The sequence below is a fragment of the Eptatretus burgeri genome, chromosome 2, assembly GCF_056783735.1.
Source record: "Eptatretus burgeri isolate ZD-2024b chromosome 2, Ebu_testis_v1, whole genome shotgun sequence".
NCBI lineage: Eukaryota > Metazoa > Chordata > Myxini > Myxiniformes > Myxinidae > Eptatretus > Eptatretus burgeri.
In genome coordinates, this window is record NC_140962.1 from 76,619,025 (window position 1) to 76,636,524 (window position 17,500).

The 17,500-nt window shown below is 40.2% G+C and overlaps 2 protein-coding genes and 1 long non-coding RNA gene across 14 annotated transcripts in view; 2 read left to right on the forward strand and 1 right to left on the reverse strand.

Annotated features, from left to right (window-relative positions):
• Positions 1-1,672, forward strand: part of LOC147032371 (homeobox protein Hox-D3a-like) — a 196,996-nt gene extending 195,324 nt beyond the window's left edge. For all 11 annotated transcript variants that reach the window (XM_085869938.1, XM_085869941.1, XM_085869936.1 and 8 more), the window contains one exon: positions 1-1,672. This exon is cut by the window's left edge and continues 17 nt beyond it. In XM_085869938.1, coding sequence (XP_085726064.1) covers positions 1-756 — 756 coding nt within the window. In that variant the 3' untranslated portion in view covers positions 757-1,672.
• Positions 1,673-4,004: 2,332 nt separating this feature from the next.
• LOC147032375 (homeobox protein Hox-A2-like) lies at positions 4,005-8,838 on the forward strand. The gene is made up of 3 exons (XM_085869947.1): positions 4,005-4,271; positions 5,956-6,624; positions 7,344-8,838. The coding sequence occupies exons 2-3, from the start codon at positions 6,279-6,281 to the stop codon at positions 8,081-8,083; spliced, it is 1,086 nt and encodes a 361-aa protein (XP_085726073.1). The 5' UTR covers positions 4,005-4,271; positions 5,956-6,278; the 3' UTR covers positions 8,084-8,838.
• A 185-nt stretch (positions 8,839-9,023) lies between these two features.
• The window catches only part of LOC147032376 (uncharacterized), a 46,557-nt gene continuing 38,080 nt past the window's right edge, over positions 9,024-17,500 (reverse strand). For both annotated transcript variants that reach the window (XR_015055137.1, XR_015055136.1), the window contains exons 2-3: positions 12,003-12,125; positions 9,024-9,996 (exon numbers count right to left, since the gene is read on the reverse strand). This is a non-coding gene — a long non-coding RNA (uncharacterized LOC147032376). The remainder of the gene's footprint in view (positions 9,997-12,002; positions 12,126-17,500) is intronic.

The following is a 17,500-nucleotide window of genomic DNA, read 5'->3' on the forward strand; positions in this document are numbered from 1 at the left end:
AACTCAACTGTTACCTCATCCTCAAAACGCGCTCGAACAGCTTACACAAGCGCTCAGTTGGTAGAGCTCGAGAAGGAGTTTCATTTCAACCGTTACTTGTGCCGCCCACGTCGTGTGGAGATGGCAAACCTCCTAAACCTTACTGAACGTCAGATCAAGATCTGGTTTCAAAACAGACGCATGAAATACAAGAAAGATCATAAGCCCAGGGGAGCTGGTGGCTCGCCAGGAGGACCTTCACCGAATAACAGTCCTCCACTGCATGCCGCTGCACTTAGTGCTTTCCCTGCACAGGGGCACCCCTGCCTTCCCAGTGGTGCCGTCTACGACAGCAGTTCACCACCGGCTTATGGTGGACATCCCTCACAAGCAACTTATGGCCTACCAGAAGCGTATGGACCTCCTCTTGGTAACTGTAGTGGTCCAGTGACACACAAGCGCTACGACGGACATCAGCTTGGGCCGGATTACGAGGCAAGCTCACATTTTCAAGCGAATGGGAATTTCAATGATGCGGGGCTGCAGGAAAGCCCAGTATACAGTGGTGGAGGCTATGGAGATTCAATTCCTGCCAATGGCGCAATGTTTACCATGGGAGGTCACCTCTCTCAGGGCAACACCTCGGGGGTGGCTCTGGACAGCGCTGCTGCAATGTGTGGGAGTCATCTTGCTGGCCCTTGTGACCCTCATCCTACGTACACGGACCTCTCTTCTCACCTGCCAACTCAGGAAGTTCCCAGATTAACGCATCTCTGATATTGTTTTATTAGGTTTATTTCAAACCTTGTTTGGTTTTAACTTGGTCTGTTTCCATTGAGACATGAAGCACGACATGAAGCAATGATATCGAGAGCAACACTGTATGAGCACCTCCCCTCCTCCCTCGCCCCACCCACCTCCCAACCCGCGGTCATGAACACCTTCGACACGCAACCCCCTCCAGTGGCTTGTACATTTGTCTTAAAGCACCCTGATGTTGCAGGTTTTTGAGTCGAATGTTTCATATGCTTTTATGTAATCAGTGGAATGATGGTGCTGCAGGTCAAGCATTTTTATTTTCCCTTTCGGACATTGCTCTTGGGGAAAAACAAAAAGGCAATTCTCGAAGATTCAGCAAACTGTGTAAATCAACTGGATGGGAACAGATTCTGTTTCTATTCCACACTGTCTTTTAGCTTCTAATTTAATTATAAACAGCCTGGAATTTAGATGGCATTACATCATGCAGACTGCAGGGAGTGCGTTCCACTATCCCTGTACAAACTACACAGCCAGCTGAGAAACGTGAATAACAAATGGCGATAAAAAGTGTATTTTTTATCGAAATATTTATAACATTTGCATTTTGTTAGCTTAGCGTGTTCCTTTTTAGCTCTCAGGCCTATTGTCAATCGGTGTATTTCAGTAGCGCTTTCATGTTATTGTGAGCTAGCTACAGAAGAGTTTACCTGATCTGTGTATTTATTGTATCAATGCTACTGTCTGGTGATGTTATATATCTATTTATATATAACATCCAGACATATTAGTGCTGTGTGGTTCTGGTTTTGAAGGAAAATTATACGTTTGTAATTGGGCAGCTCTTTGAACGATTTGGAAAGAAATCGATTATTTTCTATGGCAATTGGTCGCCCTGCTACGGCTTTGAATAAATACACCAATCTCGGTACAATAAGCGATGCCGTTATTTTATATATATATATATATATATATATATATATATATATATATATATATATATATATATATATATATATATATATATATATATATATATATATACACACAAACACACACACACACACACATATATAAATATATGTGTATGTATACATACATACATATACATAAACATACGCACACACGAATGTGTGTTTTACCCAAACTTCTTGCATGTGAGAATACACGCTAAAGTAAGATGTTGTTCTCCCTCATCCTTCGTTGCTTAAAACAAAGATCCTCCTTGCAGGTCCTTTCCAGCATGCTTCACTTTTCAAAACCATCGTTGTTTTTACTGCGATTTTATGACTCGATAGGCCATTGCAAGATGTTAAGTGGATGAGAGGGCCATTTCCTGTACGCAGCGTTTGGCGAGATAATGTCTGCTCGAAGATCAATTGAAATGAATCGTCTCTCGTTGAACCCGCGAAATGTTTCACGTCATCTCGAAGCTCTGTTCACGGGTGTGTGCAATTCAGTCATCGCCGTGAATGGTCTCTGCTTTCTTTGACGACCCGCTGGCCAACATGGCTTACGGGGTCAGCTTGGATCATGGGCTCGTTACACTGTCAAAGAGGCTGCTAGTGTAAAAATAAAAAACATAGAAACCATCTATTTTCCCTCTTTATACAAATTCCCCTTTGTCCCAAAAATGACAACAAAGGAATTTAAATCATTTTATTTGGTATCCAAGGATAAGGCTTGTGGGTTGCGAAGGGGAGGGGGGGCGTGGGTGGTGGTGGGGGGGGGTTGGTTGTTGCTAAATCACAGATATTTGATCCAGACATAACCTTGACAAAACAGTTTCTTCCTCAAACCACAATGCATTGCATAATGACTTTCAATAAAACATAACACCATGGATTTTATAGAGCACAATAAAGCCACAAACATTGGCAAGCATTTTCATTATCTCTGACTATGTGTTTGAAAGGCAGTTAAAGCTCGAGCTCGGAATCACAGGAGGCACACAAGGCGTTAATACTTACAAAGCAATATGTGGGGCCGCGCGCAGGAACGCGCTGATGTATCGCCCTTAATTAAAGGCACACGGTAATGGAACAATGCAGGAGACCTGGACTGTCCGACAAGGCGCAGAACCTGCCACGCCGTGGAACCCGCCACACCGCTGTACATCGAGAGCATTACTTTGGACACACTTTACGGAAATTCAATTAACCATAGAAATGCGTGCACGGGAGTTGCAAAAATTGGCACTGCATAAATTGGAAATGCTATAACAAGGCTGACGCATCAGTCCTTTTAGTTTCATCGATCCTAAGGTATGTCTTTATATGCGTTAAGTATAGGGCAAATCAAAGATTACAGCAATATATGCATATATATATATATATATATATATATATATATATATATATATATATATACATATACAGATTTATATATATATTTATATATATATATATACATACGTAGATATATATATATATATATATATATATATATATATATATATATTCTGTATTTACATATTTATAAATTTATATAGAACTATATAAATATATATATATATATATATATATAATATATACATATGAATATGTATACATATATATATATATATATATATATATATATATATATATATATATATATATATATATCCATACATACATACACAATATTTAACGTTCTCACATTAATTATTTAAAGAACAACATCTGATGAGGGGGGAGGGGTGGAAATACGCCAACACGAATAAAATTAAAATAAATGTAACACCTGCAGGTGCAGAATAAAACGTCATCAGTTCTTCTTTAAAATATGAATATGTACGGGGAATAAATATGAAGGTCCATAAGAGATGTGTTTCATCAAGCTGCATCGATTATAGTACTCAAAGACAAAATAATGCTTGCACACGGCGTCAAGATAATTTAATTTTTACATTAAAAAAAAGGCCTTTCAAACATTCAGTGATGTTAAATGGCAGTCAATAGAAATATATATATATATATATATATATATATATATATATATATATATATATTTTCCACAACATACTAGAAAAAGACATATTACATACACAGAATAAGGCTTTGTACAACTACAAGAGAATATACAGGATTGATCCTCGTGATAGACAAAACGTTCCATTGTGGAGATGCAAAGGCATGCATACAGAGACTCCATCGCGCCATTTCCTCCATAACAAGTCCGAACCCTTTGTTACACTGCAGCTCTTACCTCTTCCCAAGTTCTAAGACTCGTCGCCTCATTTGAAATCCACACAACCGCTCGACACTAATACCTGTGCGCAGCAAGCGCATTCTCACCATGAGCTGAGAGCTCAGCGAGCTGAACGAGCATTCAAAGCAAAAGATTTGGATGGGAAGAGGAAAAAAAAAAGAAGCCCACGCTCCATGTAAGCGTTACACACCCACACGGAAAAGAGCAGCACAAAGGGCCAAATCTCCCACGCAAGGCGTTGTCGCCGACTCCGAGTCTCTCCAGCAATCCGGACACCCTGTGCAGCTGCTCTTGTTCCCCGTCCGACTTGTCTGACTCGACAAAGAGAAAGGTTCTGCAAGGTACGCCTGCGTTCCGCCCGTTTGACCGATGTATACATATATATATATATATATATATATATATATATATATATATATATATATATATATATATATATATGTATCTATATATAACTGTATTTATATTTAATATATCTATATTTATATAACCATGCATCGATGTACATATTTACAAATACATATATATATATATATATATATATATATATATATCACAGAGCGCATGAGGCGACATCGTGCGCCTTTAATCTGGAAACACTTGAACGGCGCTGCAGCGAATGCTCGGCGGCTATTTTGATAGGGAAGGCGAAATTCCTGGGTATTTGTGCAACCCGGGAGCTGTCAGGGCCGGCCTTGCCACAAGATTGATAGTGCACGCTCCCGGAAAGACCAGTCCAGGCTCTTCGAAACAATCAAGGCAAACAGCATCGCCAAATGCATTTCCAGCTTCTCCACCCTCCAACAATATACATGCGAATGCTTCCACGGGTTTCTTTTTTGTTTTACACTTTCGCTTTTCTTCTTCCATCATACCCACTACATGAGTAAATAAGACCATGGATTAAATGGCTCTGGACTTTCCCCTTGCTTCACGTTAATATGTAGATGTAGCATCAGAAATTACCATCCCCTCCTGTTACATGCTCTGTGTGGTTCAAACTTGTTTGCCTTGGGAACGCCCGTAGACGGAAAACGAAATTCAGTCACTTGAGTAACAACACCCTTTATTTTTATTTGATTTTCAGGGGAAACCGAGGGGAACAGGAAAGAAAAATATAAAACAGATAAAGGCGATTGTTCAGTTTGGTTTAAATTGTTGCGAAAGGATTCCGCATTAATATTTTTTGTCCGTCTCAGTCTCCTGAATTATGTCAGGCCACAGACTTGCTGATCAACCAGGCAATGTCTAGTTTAAATGTGTACACTCGTAATTTTTAGTTACTGATGAATCTTGGCACTGAAAGAGGTTCAACCAAGAGGAAAAACACTTATTGTTGTTCAAATTATATATTCAGAAGAAAACATTTATGCTTTCCTTTTGTCCAATTCTACAATCAAATTAAAGGTTTTCCTGTCGACAGCACATAATTATCCTTCGGCATTGTTGTATTTCACGGTAACAATCAATATGCTAATAGAGAGGTTACTTTATCAGCATCTCTCCGGATGGAGGACAATCCTTGGTGTGATTTGTCGTCACAATCATTTTGGGAAGAGGGGGCACGCCGCCCTATTTCCCAGCCTTTGTTGTTAGCCCCATGGTTTTTATTCTCTTTTTACTGTAAATAATCCATCGAAATGGCCACCAATTTGAAAGTAGGAGCTTCTAGGGGAAAATTGGGAATCCCTTAGTCTTGTAAGCAGGTGAGGGATGAAGGGAGGAGCAGGGGGGGGGGGGAGAAATCTGGCAAACAGCTACGTGCCCATCCATCGCTGATGGCTGAATGCAAAATGAAACGAGAGGCCACGCCCCAAATTGAAAAGGTCCGTTTGACCGAGAAACAATTGGTTTGTTACAGGGAACTATTTTATAAAGCGCATTTATATTGGAAAGAAATGTTTTTTTTCCAGAAATGCTGACATTTTCTGCAATTCAAGTATTTCATTTTGTTAATTCTGTGCCACATTAACGTGATGACACCTTGACCCCTTTTGCTGACATCTGCATCATATATGTTCTCAGCTCGTGCTCAGAGATGAGATTCCTCCAAGGCGTTTCCTGATTTTTGGGATCAATCACGGCGCAGACAATACTCTGTCCTCAATTATACCGGCCATCCTGATTGGCTCAGAGCGGCCACGTGACCTCCCAATCGGCCCGATTTCAACCTTGTCTCGGTGAATTCAATAGTTTTTTTTATAATAGGCCGGGTCCCCATGCGCTGGAAATCGGCGAAACAGAAAGGAAACAACAACAATAACAACAACGAGAACGGTTGCAACAAGTTGACGCCTCCAGTTTCTCGTCAACAAAATCGACTATTGTGACGTGTCCAAGCGCATGAGATGAGCTACGGCTTCGAAAGGGAGACGGGTTTCATCAACAGCCGGCCCTCGCTTGCCGAGTGCCTGACAGTTTACAGCCCAGTCTCCACCAAGACATTTCAAAGTACATCAATCAAGTGTCCGCCGCTGCCAGGCTCTGAGCTCACGACACCTCCCGTTTTCGATGCGCTCGGGGTCCCGGTGCTCACACCATCGGCTTGTACGCGACCTTTCCTCGTCCAGCATGCGCCTGCCCGGACCCAACCGCCTGAGTACCCATGGATGAGAGAGAAGAAAGCGGTGAAGAAGCAAGCCCCTTGTCTCCCACCACAAACCACCCCGCCGAGCGGGCCAGCATCCTCTAAAGGTTAGCATTATGTTTATCAAATGTGTACATAGCTCCAAATCTCTCTCCGTTCCTTTTGCTTCTCCAATACAGCTCGATCTCTCGATTGCTCTGTACAAGTTCTTCTTGTGGGACAAGTTGCAGCGATTTCGGCTCCAGATGCGTTGTGAGCAATTCTTGATATAATGCTTGGGATTAAGAGGGGGGAAAAAAGTTGTGCGTTGCACACAAAATCTCATTTTCTCCCTCGTGGGAAGAGGACGAGACGCTTCAGGATTCTGAGCCCTCGAGTTGGTGCCGAACTTTGTTTCTCGCTGAGCACTTTGTGCTTATTTAATTAAAAGCATGACAGGGCGGTCGCCATTGAGTGGCCATCACGCAGAGGCGGCTCCGCCATGTTGTGCAGTGGACGCGCCTTGAGCCAATTGCGTCTAGACACTTTTGGCTTCTAAAATGAGGAGTGCATAGAAAATAAATATCTGGATCAACAATTTCCATCGAATTACGAGGGTAAATACAAGCACTTGGGCTGAAGGTCTATCAAAGGTGAGAATGAAGTGCATGCATTGTGTTAAAAAGATTTGAGGGTAACTCATTAAAACAGACTTTGAATGGGCTGAAAAATCACGAAGAAAAAATTATGTTGGTACACATTGCGTGCCCAAAGTAATTGCGTTAGTTATTGTCTTTGTTTGTTTGGGTTTTAGAAATACAGTACATTTGGTGCTCGCTTTCTGCAGACGATGTTCTTGAAGAGGACTTTGTCGGCGGTTGTCCCAAGCGCCTGAGAACAGCGTACACAAACACGCAGTTGCTCGAGCTTGAGAAGGAGTTCCATTTTAACAAGTATCTATGTCGGCCTCGGCGGGTTGAAATTGCTGCGTTGCTGCAGCTCACTGAGCGACAGGTTAAAGTTTGGTTCCAAAACCGACGGATGAAACACAAAAGGCAAACGTTGCACAAGGACGGGCCTCTCTCGGAGGACGCGTTTGGAAAGGAGGGAAAGGAAGGGAAGGAATCAATTCCAGTGGGGACCTCCTCCACCCCTCGAAGGGATCTTCACTCCTCGCTCAACAATGGGGGGCTCGGCCATTCTGGCTCAGACGAGAGCGAGGCGTCATGTGGGACGAGGCACGCTCAATCAGGGCTGTCAAACGAGGCGACGGGCAGCGCCCGCCTCGAATGCTTCAGCCTGTCGCCGGTGTCCAGCGGTGAGGACAGCAGCGCCAGCTTGGATGGCTCGGCGGCCATTGCTCCGAGCCGACCGGGCTCAGGATCTGCACTGGTAGCACAGGGGGCATTATCACTACCCCCGCTCGATGATTTTATGTATCCGTGCGAGGAAAGTGAGGATTTCCACTCATCGGGCATTTCTTCCATCCCTGACGGCCTGGAAGCAACTCTGGACCTGTCTTCAGACGGGTTTGATTTGTTAGAAGAGACTTTGAGTTGTTTAGATTTCCACAACCTCTCATGTTAGCCCTGAACCATTCTTATACATCATGGGAACAGTTCTTGCTTTCCATAACACCCCCACTCCCCCCCCCCCAACCACCCCTCCGCTTACCCAGCTCCTACCACCCAACTTGGATACCACAACTGCATCTGAGCGACCTTTATCATGCCTGTTGTACCATTCATAAGGAGACCTTTCGGAATTTTTTTACTTTACAAAGAGGGTTAAAATACAATCTGCTGGACGAGGCTTGAGGTCGAGAGGGAAATAAAGAACAAGAAAAAAACAAAAAGCAATGGATTTGTTTCATATTAAAATCTCCATGCACATGGAATATAGTGAATGCTTTTTATAAAACCACAATGATTCATGAATGACTTATCCAATGTCGGAACAACCTCCAGAGTAATTTCAGAGCAGCCAAAGCACGAGTATTTAGGAAGAGGATGCACTGGATGGTTTTCCATTGCCTCTCTTAGGAATAGACAGGGTGAGAATCTGGAAGTTGTCCTGGATGCGTCAACACAATGACCTACTCTTTATATCGAAAGACACTGTGTAGGGATCTTTGTAATGTCTACCAAAGAATTCTAACAAAAGGGACACCCAGCTAAACGCCTTTCGAAGGACGGTGGACTCTGTCACGTGCAACGCTCAGCCTGCGAAGCACCAATCGGCAGTTGTAGTCTGGTCGGGAATCAAACCCAAACTATAGAGGGCTTTGAACAACTATCCCTGTGAACCTGTTGCTGCCATATAATGACAGAATAAAAACTCCAAGAACTTTATAGAGTGTACTGTGCACAACACACTATTATATAATGACATTAAACAATTTCTGTATCCGATTTCTTTAAAGGGATCCAAAAGGCCCCACTTTCTCTCGGAACGACTAAAACAACTCATATTTTGTTCGGAGTAAATAAATCATGTAATAAATAACAGATGCAGTTGTGGACATGTATACGCGAAATCAAGAATTTATTGAGTTACTATTTATACAGTCGCATATGTATTCAGTTACACGGAGACTTTGAACGGTTTATATTATTGTTGAATCATTAAATGCCAATTGATTGAAAACGATTTCATCATCACTTGATCGTGAACCGAAAATGCGCAAAATATAACATTCGATAACACAGATCAGCGTGCTTTAGTAAATTTGTGGCCTTAAATATGGAGGAAGAAAAGAATGAGGGACAGTTAAAATTGTCTGAGAGAGACTGAGCTGCAGGAAAATAAGTGTCCTTGATGTTGGCGGAGGCCAAGGACGAATACAATGCTGGGTACATAACCAACAATACAACTCACAATTGTGCAAGGCACGCCAACAGAGCAAAACTATGTGTCTATATGTGATTGAGCAAAAGGAATTATATAAATAATTGTACATTGAAAAATAAAAATGGCGTTTCTGAGACTTTGAGCATATTTTTAAATTATATATATATATATATACACACACACAAACACACACACATATAGACAGAATATGTGAATTTCAAATACCATTTTACGACACTATTTATAATTACATCAAATTTAGAATCAGCTAAAATCAAAATGAAAGGCAATACATCCATCGATACATAGCACTGTAATTACAAGTATAATGTTGAGCGGAATTATATTATAAGCCATAAACTCCAGGCAAATTCTCCACTTTCGCTCAGAAATGGTGATGAAACCGCAAACCGCAGACTTGAGCGGCACAATAGCAATGCCATGGATGGCGACTCGATGAGATCGCTCCCGCTCGCTCTTCGAGCCTCCATCGTTGATGGAAACTCGATTCGTGGGCGCCATCCTGATGAAAGGTGCTTTGAGGGCTGACCACAGTCCCCGCAATCACAAAGTGTCGAATTGGGTCGGTTTTGGGCCTCTTCTTCTGCCTGCTTCCCTGAGTCGAGTCCTCTTCACGACTTCTGATGCAACTTGTTTGTGAGAAACAGACATGATGAATTTACAACTTGCTGATATAAAAAAAAAATAAATAATATCCTTTTAATCCTCCGATCTCTCAAGACACAGCGACATTGCAGTTTGGACCGCGGGGAAGTTACGTGTACACAGATTCCCTGGATCCGACTTCCCTGCTCGTACCATGGTGCTCTGGAGAGCAGAGAGAACGCGCTGTTTTATACACGACGGCTCTGGTGCTGGTCGCATAAATCACTCGCACGGAGTGAATGGAAAAGCAGTTAACGGCGCCCTGCCAGGCGTGATAGCGAATAAATCACGGCTCTTTGGCTTCGAGGGGAGACGAGGCTTTGTATAGAAACCATGAGGGTACATGAAAATATTCCGCTCCACTCATGCCGATCTGCAGTCCAGCACCCGCATAAGACCGGCCTAAAGAGGGCTTTCTCACAATGGCACCAGGTCTTGGTCAATACTGATATATACATATATATGACGTCACACATACATTGCCCTTATCCCTCACAGATATCCCTACACGAGAGACATTCACAATGTTCTTGGAACGAGAAACTCATGAGTCCAAAAACCCACCAAAGTGTTCTGGATTTTCCAATATATATGAGCATCTATAATTCGTTAGAAAAATGTTTCCCGACTATAAATTATATACCGAAATATAGTGGAAAAAAAAGTTCTTACAGATATCAAGGCTCATGGAAGAGCTGAATCTTATTAGATTATCCCTTGTGAGTTGTTGTTATGACATTTCAAGGTTAAATATTTGACGAGGTGAAAAATTGTTGCACCTCCTCACTTCCATATTGTGTGTACACATTATTGGTGGATGAATGAGCATGCAATTGATGCTTGCCCATTCATGTACACGATTTAAGCGATTATTGGAGAATTAAGGAAAGAATTGGAGGCAACACACCAATAGTGTGGGACTGGGCTTTACATTCCAGATCAATGGAGAACATGCGGCTCTACATTAAACAGCGATGACCCGATGGTTTGGACTGGTTTAGGTTAATGGCGCTAGTATAAAAACAAACAATAATTATGAGTTTATACCTGCAAAATTAAAAAAAAGATTTAATTTATTTCTTTAGTACAAAACATGTCAAACAAATGAAACCATTCATTGAGATGAGTCTCGAATATTTAGCCGTTTAGATTCGAGAACTGAGATACACATCGCATTCCAAGCCTGGCAGTCCCTTCTCGGCCGGCATTGTGCCCATGTGTGGCCGGCCCTGGAGGTGCCTCAATGGCCACAAACCTTCGCATTCCTGGCGCTCTTTGCATGACAGCAGCCCCTCCCCGCAGTCAGTGGGGTGGGTGGGGATGATTGGTGGTAGAACGTGCGGCTGCGCTTATGCTTGTATATGCAATCGCTCTGTTTCTGGAGCCAGGTCGGGTTCGGGCAAGTAATGATCCCAAAATGCTGCTTTCAGTTATTTTCCCGCGTTTTTGTGTCTGTCTCTGCCTGTCTGGGTTTGTGTCTGCCTGCTTCTCTTCCAATCATGTGTCCCTCCTTTCCTGTGCTGAGCAATTCCACACTGCTTTCTCCATATTGTGATGGAAGATGATATTCTGAGAATGAAAATGGAATGTTTGACTTGTCATGCTCTTTAATCCATCAAATGGTGTTGCGATTGCCCGTGAACTGAGAAGTACGTGCAGGCTGCGTTCTCCTCTTCTCTTTTCATCCTCCTCAACCTTTGTCTCTTTCTACCCACTCCCTCTGCCACCCACCCCTTCCCATCATGCCTCTTCTGTTTCGCATTCCACACGCTCCGTACTACCCATGAGTTGAGTCAGTGTGACATCATTATACGTACGTATTACATCATCGCAAGCAATGAACGCCACTGATTGGACAATCCTGACGTTACATCATCACGCACACACATCATCACATGCCTTCACCACGTACTCGTAGCATCACTCTTACATCATCACGTACTCGTAGCATCACTCTTACATCATCACGTACTCGAAGCATCACTCTTACATCATCTCGTACTTGGACCATCCTTCCAACATCGTCACATACTTGTGGCATCCCTCCAACATGATCACATGCTTGTGGCATCCCTCCAACATGATCACATGCTTGTAGCATCCCACATAAATCCTGCAAATAATGGGGAAAAAATTAACATGTGATATTACAAGGAACTTCAACACAAGAGGAGGGCATGAGGCCAATCAAAGCCTGCATTGGAAATGCCAACATGGTTTAATATTTGTCCATGTTACATCCTGATATAAATGCTGAGATATTACATGAACTGTCCATCACTGGATATTATCACATCCCTCCCGCATCATCATCGTGCACTGATAACACTCCTCACCACATCATTATTGTGTATTTATAACATCCCTCACGACATCATCATTGTGTACTTATAACATCCCTCACGACATCATCATTGTGTACTTATAACATCCCTCACGACATCATCATTGTGTACTGATAACATCCCTCCCACATCCTAATCGTGCACTTATAACATCGCTCCCACATCATCATCGTGTATTTTTAACATTCTTCCAGCATCATCATCGTGTATACATAACATCCCTCACCACATCATCATCATCACGTATTTAGAACATCGCTCATGCATCATCATTGTAAATTTATAACTTCCCTCACGACATCATCATTGTGTACTTCTAACATCCCTCCGACATTATCATCATGTACGAATAACATCCCTCCTACATCATCACCATGTACTTATAAGATCCCTCCAACATCATCATTGTGTATCTATAACATCTCTCTGACATCACCATTGTGTATTTATAACATCCCTCACTACATAATCACCATGTACATATAAGATACCTCTTCATCATCATTGTGCATTTTAACATCCTTCACCACATCGTCATTGTGCATTTATAACATCACTCACTACTTCATCATTGTGTGTTTATAACATCCCTCCTCCATCATTATTTTGTATTTATAACATCTATCACTACATCATCATTGTGTGTTTTTAATGTCCCTCACTCCATTATCATTGTGTATTTATAACATCCCTCCCACATCCTCATCATGCAATTATAACATCGCTCCCACAATATCATTGTGAACTTATAACATCCCTCCTACATCATCATTGTGTCATGATAACATCCCTCCCACATCATCGTGTCATGACAACATCCCTCCCACATCATCATCGTGCACTTATAACATCCCTCCAACATCATCATTGTGTGTTTATAACATCCCTCATGACATCATTATTGGATGTTTATAACATCCCTCCCACAACATCATTGTGCATTTACAACATCCCTCCTACAATATCATTGTGCATTTACAACATCCCTCACCACATCATTATTCTGTATTTATAACATCCCTCACTACATTATCATTGTGCATTTATAACATCCCTCCTACAATATCATTGTGCATTTACACCATCCCTCACCACATCCTCATTGTGCATTTATGACATCCCTCACTTCATCATCATTGAGTTTATAACATCAGTCACTCCATCATCATTGTGTATTTGCAACATCCCTCACTATTTCATTATTGTGTAATTATAACATCCCTCACGACATGATCATTGTGGATTGATAACATCCCTCACGACATCATCATTGTGTATTTATAATATCCCTCCAACACCATCATTGTGTATTTATAACATCCGTTCTCCATCATCGTTATGGAATGATCACATCCCTCACGACATCATCATTGTGTATTTATAATATCCCTCCTACATCATCATTGTGTGTTTATAACATACCTCACACCATCATTGTGTATTTATAACATCCCTCCTCCAGCATCATTGTGTATTTATAACATCCCTCACATCATCACCATTATGCATTTATAACATCCCTCACTACATCATCATCATCATTGTGTATTTATAACATCCCTCACTGCATCATCATTGTGTATTTATAACATCCCTCCTACATCATCATTGTGGATTGATAACATTCCTCCGACATCATTGTGTATTTATAACATCCCTTTACATCATCATTGTGGATTATTAACATTCCTCCGACATCATTGTGTATTTATAACATCCCTTTACATCATCATTGTGGATTGTTAACATTCCTCCGACATCATTGTGTATTTATAACATCCCTCCTTCATCATTGTGTATTTATAACATCCCTCCTTCATCATCATTGTGTATTTATAACATCCCTCCTACATCAGCATTGTGCATTTAAAACATCCCTTTACATCAGCATTGTGGATTGATAACATTCCTCCGACATCATTGTGCATTTATAACATCCCTTTACATGATCATTGTGGATTGATAACATTCCTCCGACATCATTGTGTATTTATAACATCCCTCCTTCATCATCATTGTTTATTTATAACATCCCTCCTACATCAACATTGTGCATTTATAACATCCCTCCTACATCAACATTGTGCATTTATAACATCCCTTTACATGATCATTGTGGATTGATAACATTCCTCCGACATCATTGTGTATTTGTAACATCCCTCCTTCATCATCATTGTGTATTTATAATATCCCTCCCACATTATCATTGTGTGTTTATAACATCTGTCACTACATCCTTATTGTACATTTATAACATCCCTCACCACATCATCATTGTGTATTTATAACATCCCTCACATACATCATCATTGTGCATTTATAACATCCCTCCTACAACATCATAGTGCATTTACAACATCCCTCACCACATCATCATTGTGCATTTATAACATCCCTCATGACATCATCATTGTGTATTTATAACATCCCTCACTGCATCATCATTGTGTATTTATAACATCCCTCATTGCATCATCATTGTGTATTTAAAACATCCCTCAATACATCATCATTGTGTATTTGTAACATCCCTCAATACAACTTCATTGTGTATTTGTAACATCCCGCACGACATGATCATTGTGTATTTATAACATCCCTCACTGCATCATCATTGCGTATTTATAACATCCCTCACGACATCATCATTGTGTATTTATAACATCCCTCAATACCTCATCATTGTGTGTTTATAACATACCTCACTGCATCATCTTTGTGTATTTATAGCATCACTCAATACATCATCATTGTGTATTTATAACATCCCTCAATACATCATCATTGTGTATTTATAACATCCCTCACTGCATCATCATTGTGTATTTATAACATCCCTCATTGCATCATCATTGTGTATTTAAAACATCCCTCAATACATCATCATTGTGTATTTGTAACATCCCTCAATACATCTTCATTGTGTATTTGTAACATCCCGCACTACATGATCATTGTGTATTTATAACATCCCTCACTGCATCATCATTGCGTATTTATAACATCCCTCACGACATCATCATTGTGTATTTATAACATCCCTCAATACCTCATCATTGTGTGTTTATAACATACCTCACTGCATCATCTTTGTGTATTTATAACATCACTCAATACATCATCATTGTGTATTTATAACATCCCTCAATACATCATCATTGTGTATTTGTAACATCCCTCACTTCATCATCATTGTGTATTTATAACATCCCTCACTTCATCATCATTGTGTATTTATAACATCCCTCAATACATCATCATTGTGTATTTATAACATCCCTCAATACATCATCATTGTGTATTTGTAACATCCCTCAATACATCATCATTGTATATTTGTAACATCCCTCACTGCATCATCATTGTGTATTTATAACATCCCTCACCACAACATCATTGTGTATTTATAACATCCCTCACTACATCATCATTGTGTATTCGTAACATCCCTCACTGCATCGTCATTGTGTATTTATAACATCCCTCACTACATCATCATTGTGCATTTATAACATCCCTCAATACATCAACATTGTGTGTTTATAACATCCCTCAATACATCATCATTGTGCATTTACAACATCACTCAATACATCATCATTGTGTATTTATAACATCCCTCACTGCATAATCATTGTGTATTAATAACATCACTCAATACATCATCATTGTATATTTATAACATCACTCACCACAACATCATTGTGTATTTATAACATCCCTCACTACATCATCATTGTGTATTTGTAACATCCCTCACTGCATCATCATTGTGTATTGATAACATTCCTCACTGCATCATCATTGTGTATTTATAACATCACTAAATACATCATCAGTGTGTATTTACAACATCACTCAACACATCATCATTGTGTATTGATAACATCCCTCACTGCATCATCATTGTGTATTTATAACATCCCTCAATACATCAACATTGTGTGTTTATAACATCACTCAATACATCATCATTGTGTATTTATAACATCCCTCAATACATCATCATTGTGTGTTTATAACATCCCTCACTGCATCATCATTGTGTATTTATAACATCCCTCACTTCATCATCATTGTGTATTTATAACATCCCTCACTTCATCATCATTGTGTATTTGTAACATCCCTCACCGCATCATCATTGTGCATAAAAACATCCCTCACCACAACATCATTGTGTAGTTATAACATCCCTCACTACATCATCATTGTGTATTTATAACATCCCTCAATACATCATCATTGTGTATTCGTAACATCCCTCAATAATTCATCATTGTGTATTTGTAACATCCCTCACTGCATCATCATTGTGTATTTATAACATCCCTCACTGCATCATCATTGTGTATTTATAACATCCCTCAATACATCATCATTGTGTATTTGTAACATCCATCACTGCATCATCATTGTGTATTTATAACATCCCTCACTGCATCATCATTGTGTATTTATAACATCCCTCAATACATCATCATTGTGTATTTATAACATCCCTCACTGCATCATCATTGTGTATTTATAACATCCCTCACTACATCATCATTGTGTATTTATAACATCCCTCAATACATCATCATTGTGTATTTATAACATCCCTCACTACATCATCATTGTGTATTTATAACATCCCTCAATACATCAACATTGTGTGTTTATAACATCCCTCAATACATCATCATTGTGTATTTGCAACATCACTCAATACATCATCATTGTGTATTTATAACATCCCTTACTGCATAATCATTGTGTATTCGTAACATCACTCAATACATCATCATTGTGTATTTATAACATCACTCAACACATCATCATTGTGTATTTATAACATCCCTCAATGCAAGATCATTGTGAATTTGTAACATCCCTCACGACATCATCATTGTGTATTTATAACATCACTCAATATATCATCATTGTGTATTTATAACATCCCTCACTACATCATCATTGTGTATTAATAACTTCGCTCCTCCATCATCATTATGTATTTATAACATCCCTCACTGCATCATCATTGTGTATTTATAACATCCCTCACTGCATCATCATTGTGTATTCGTAACATCCCTCACTGCATCATCATTGTGTATTTATAACATCCCTCACTACATCATCATTGTGTATTCAT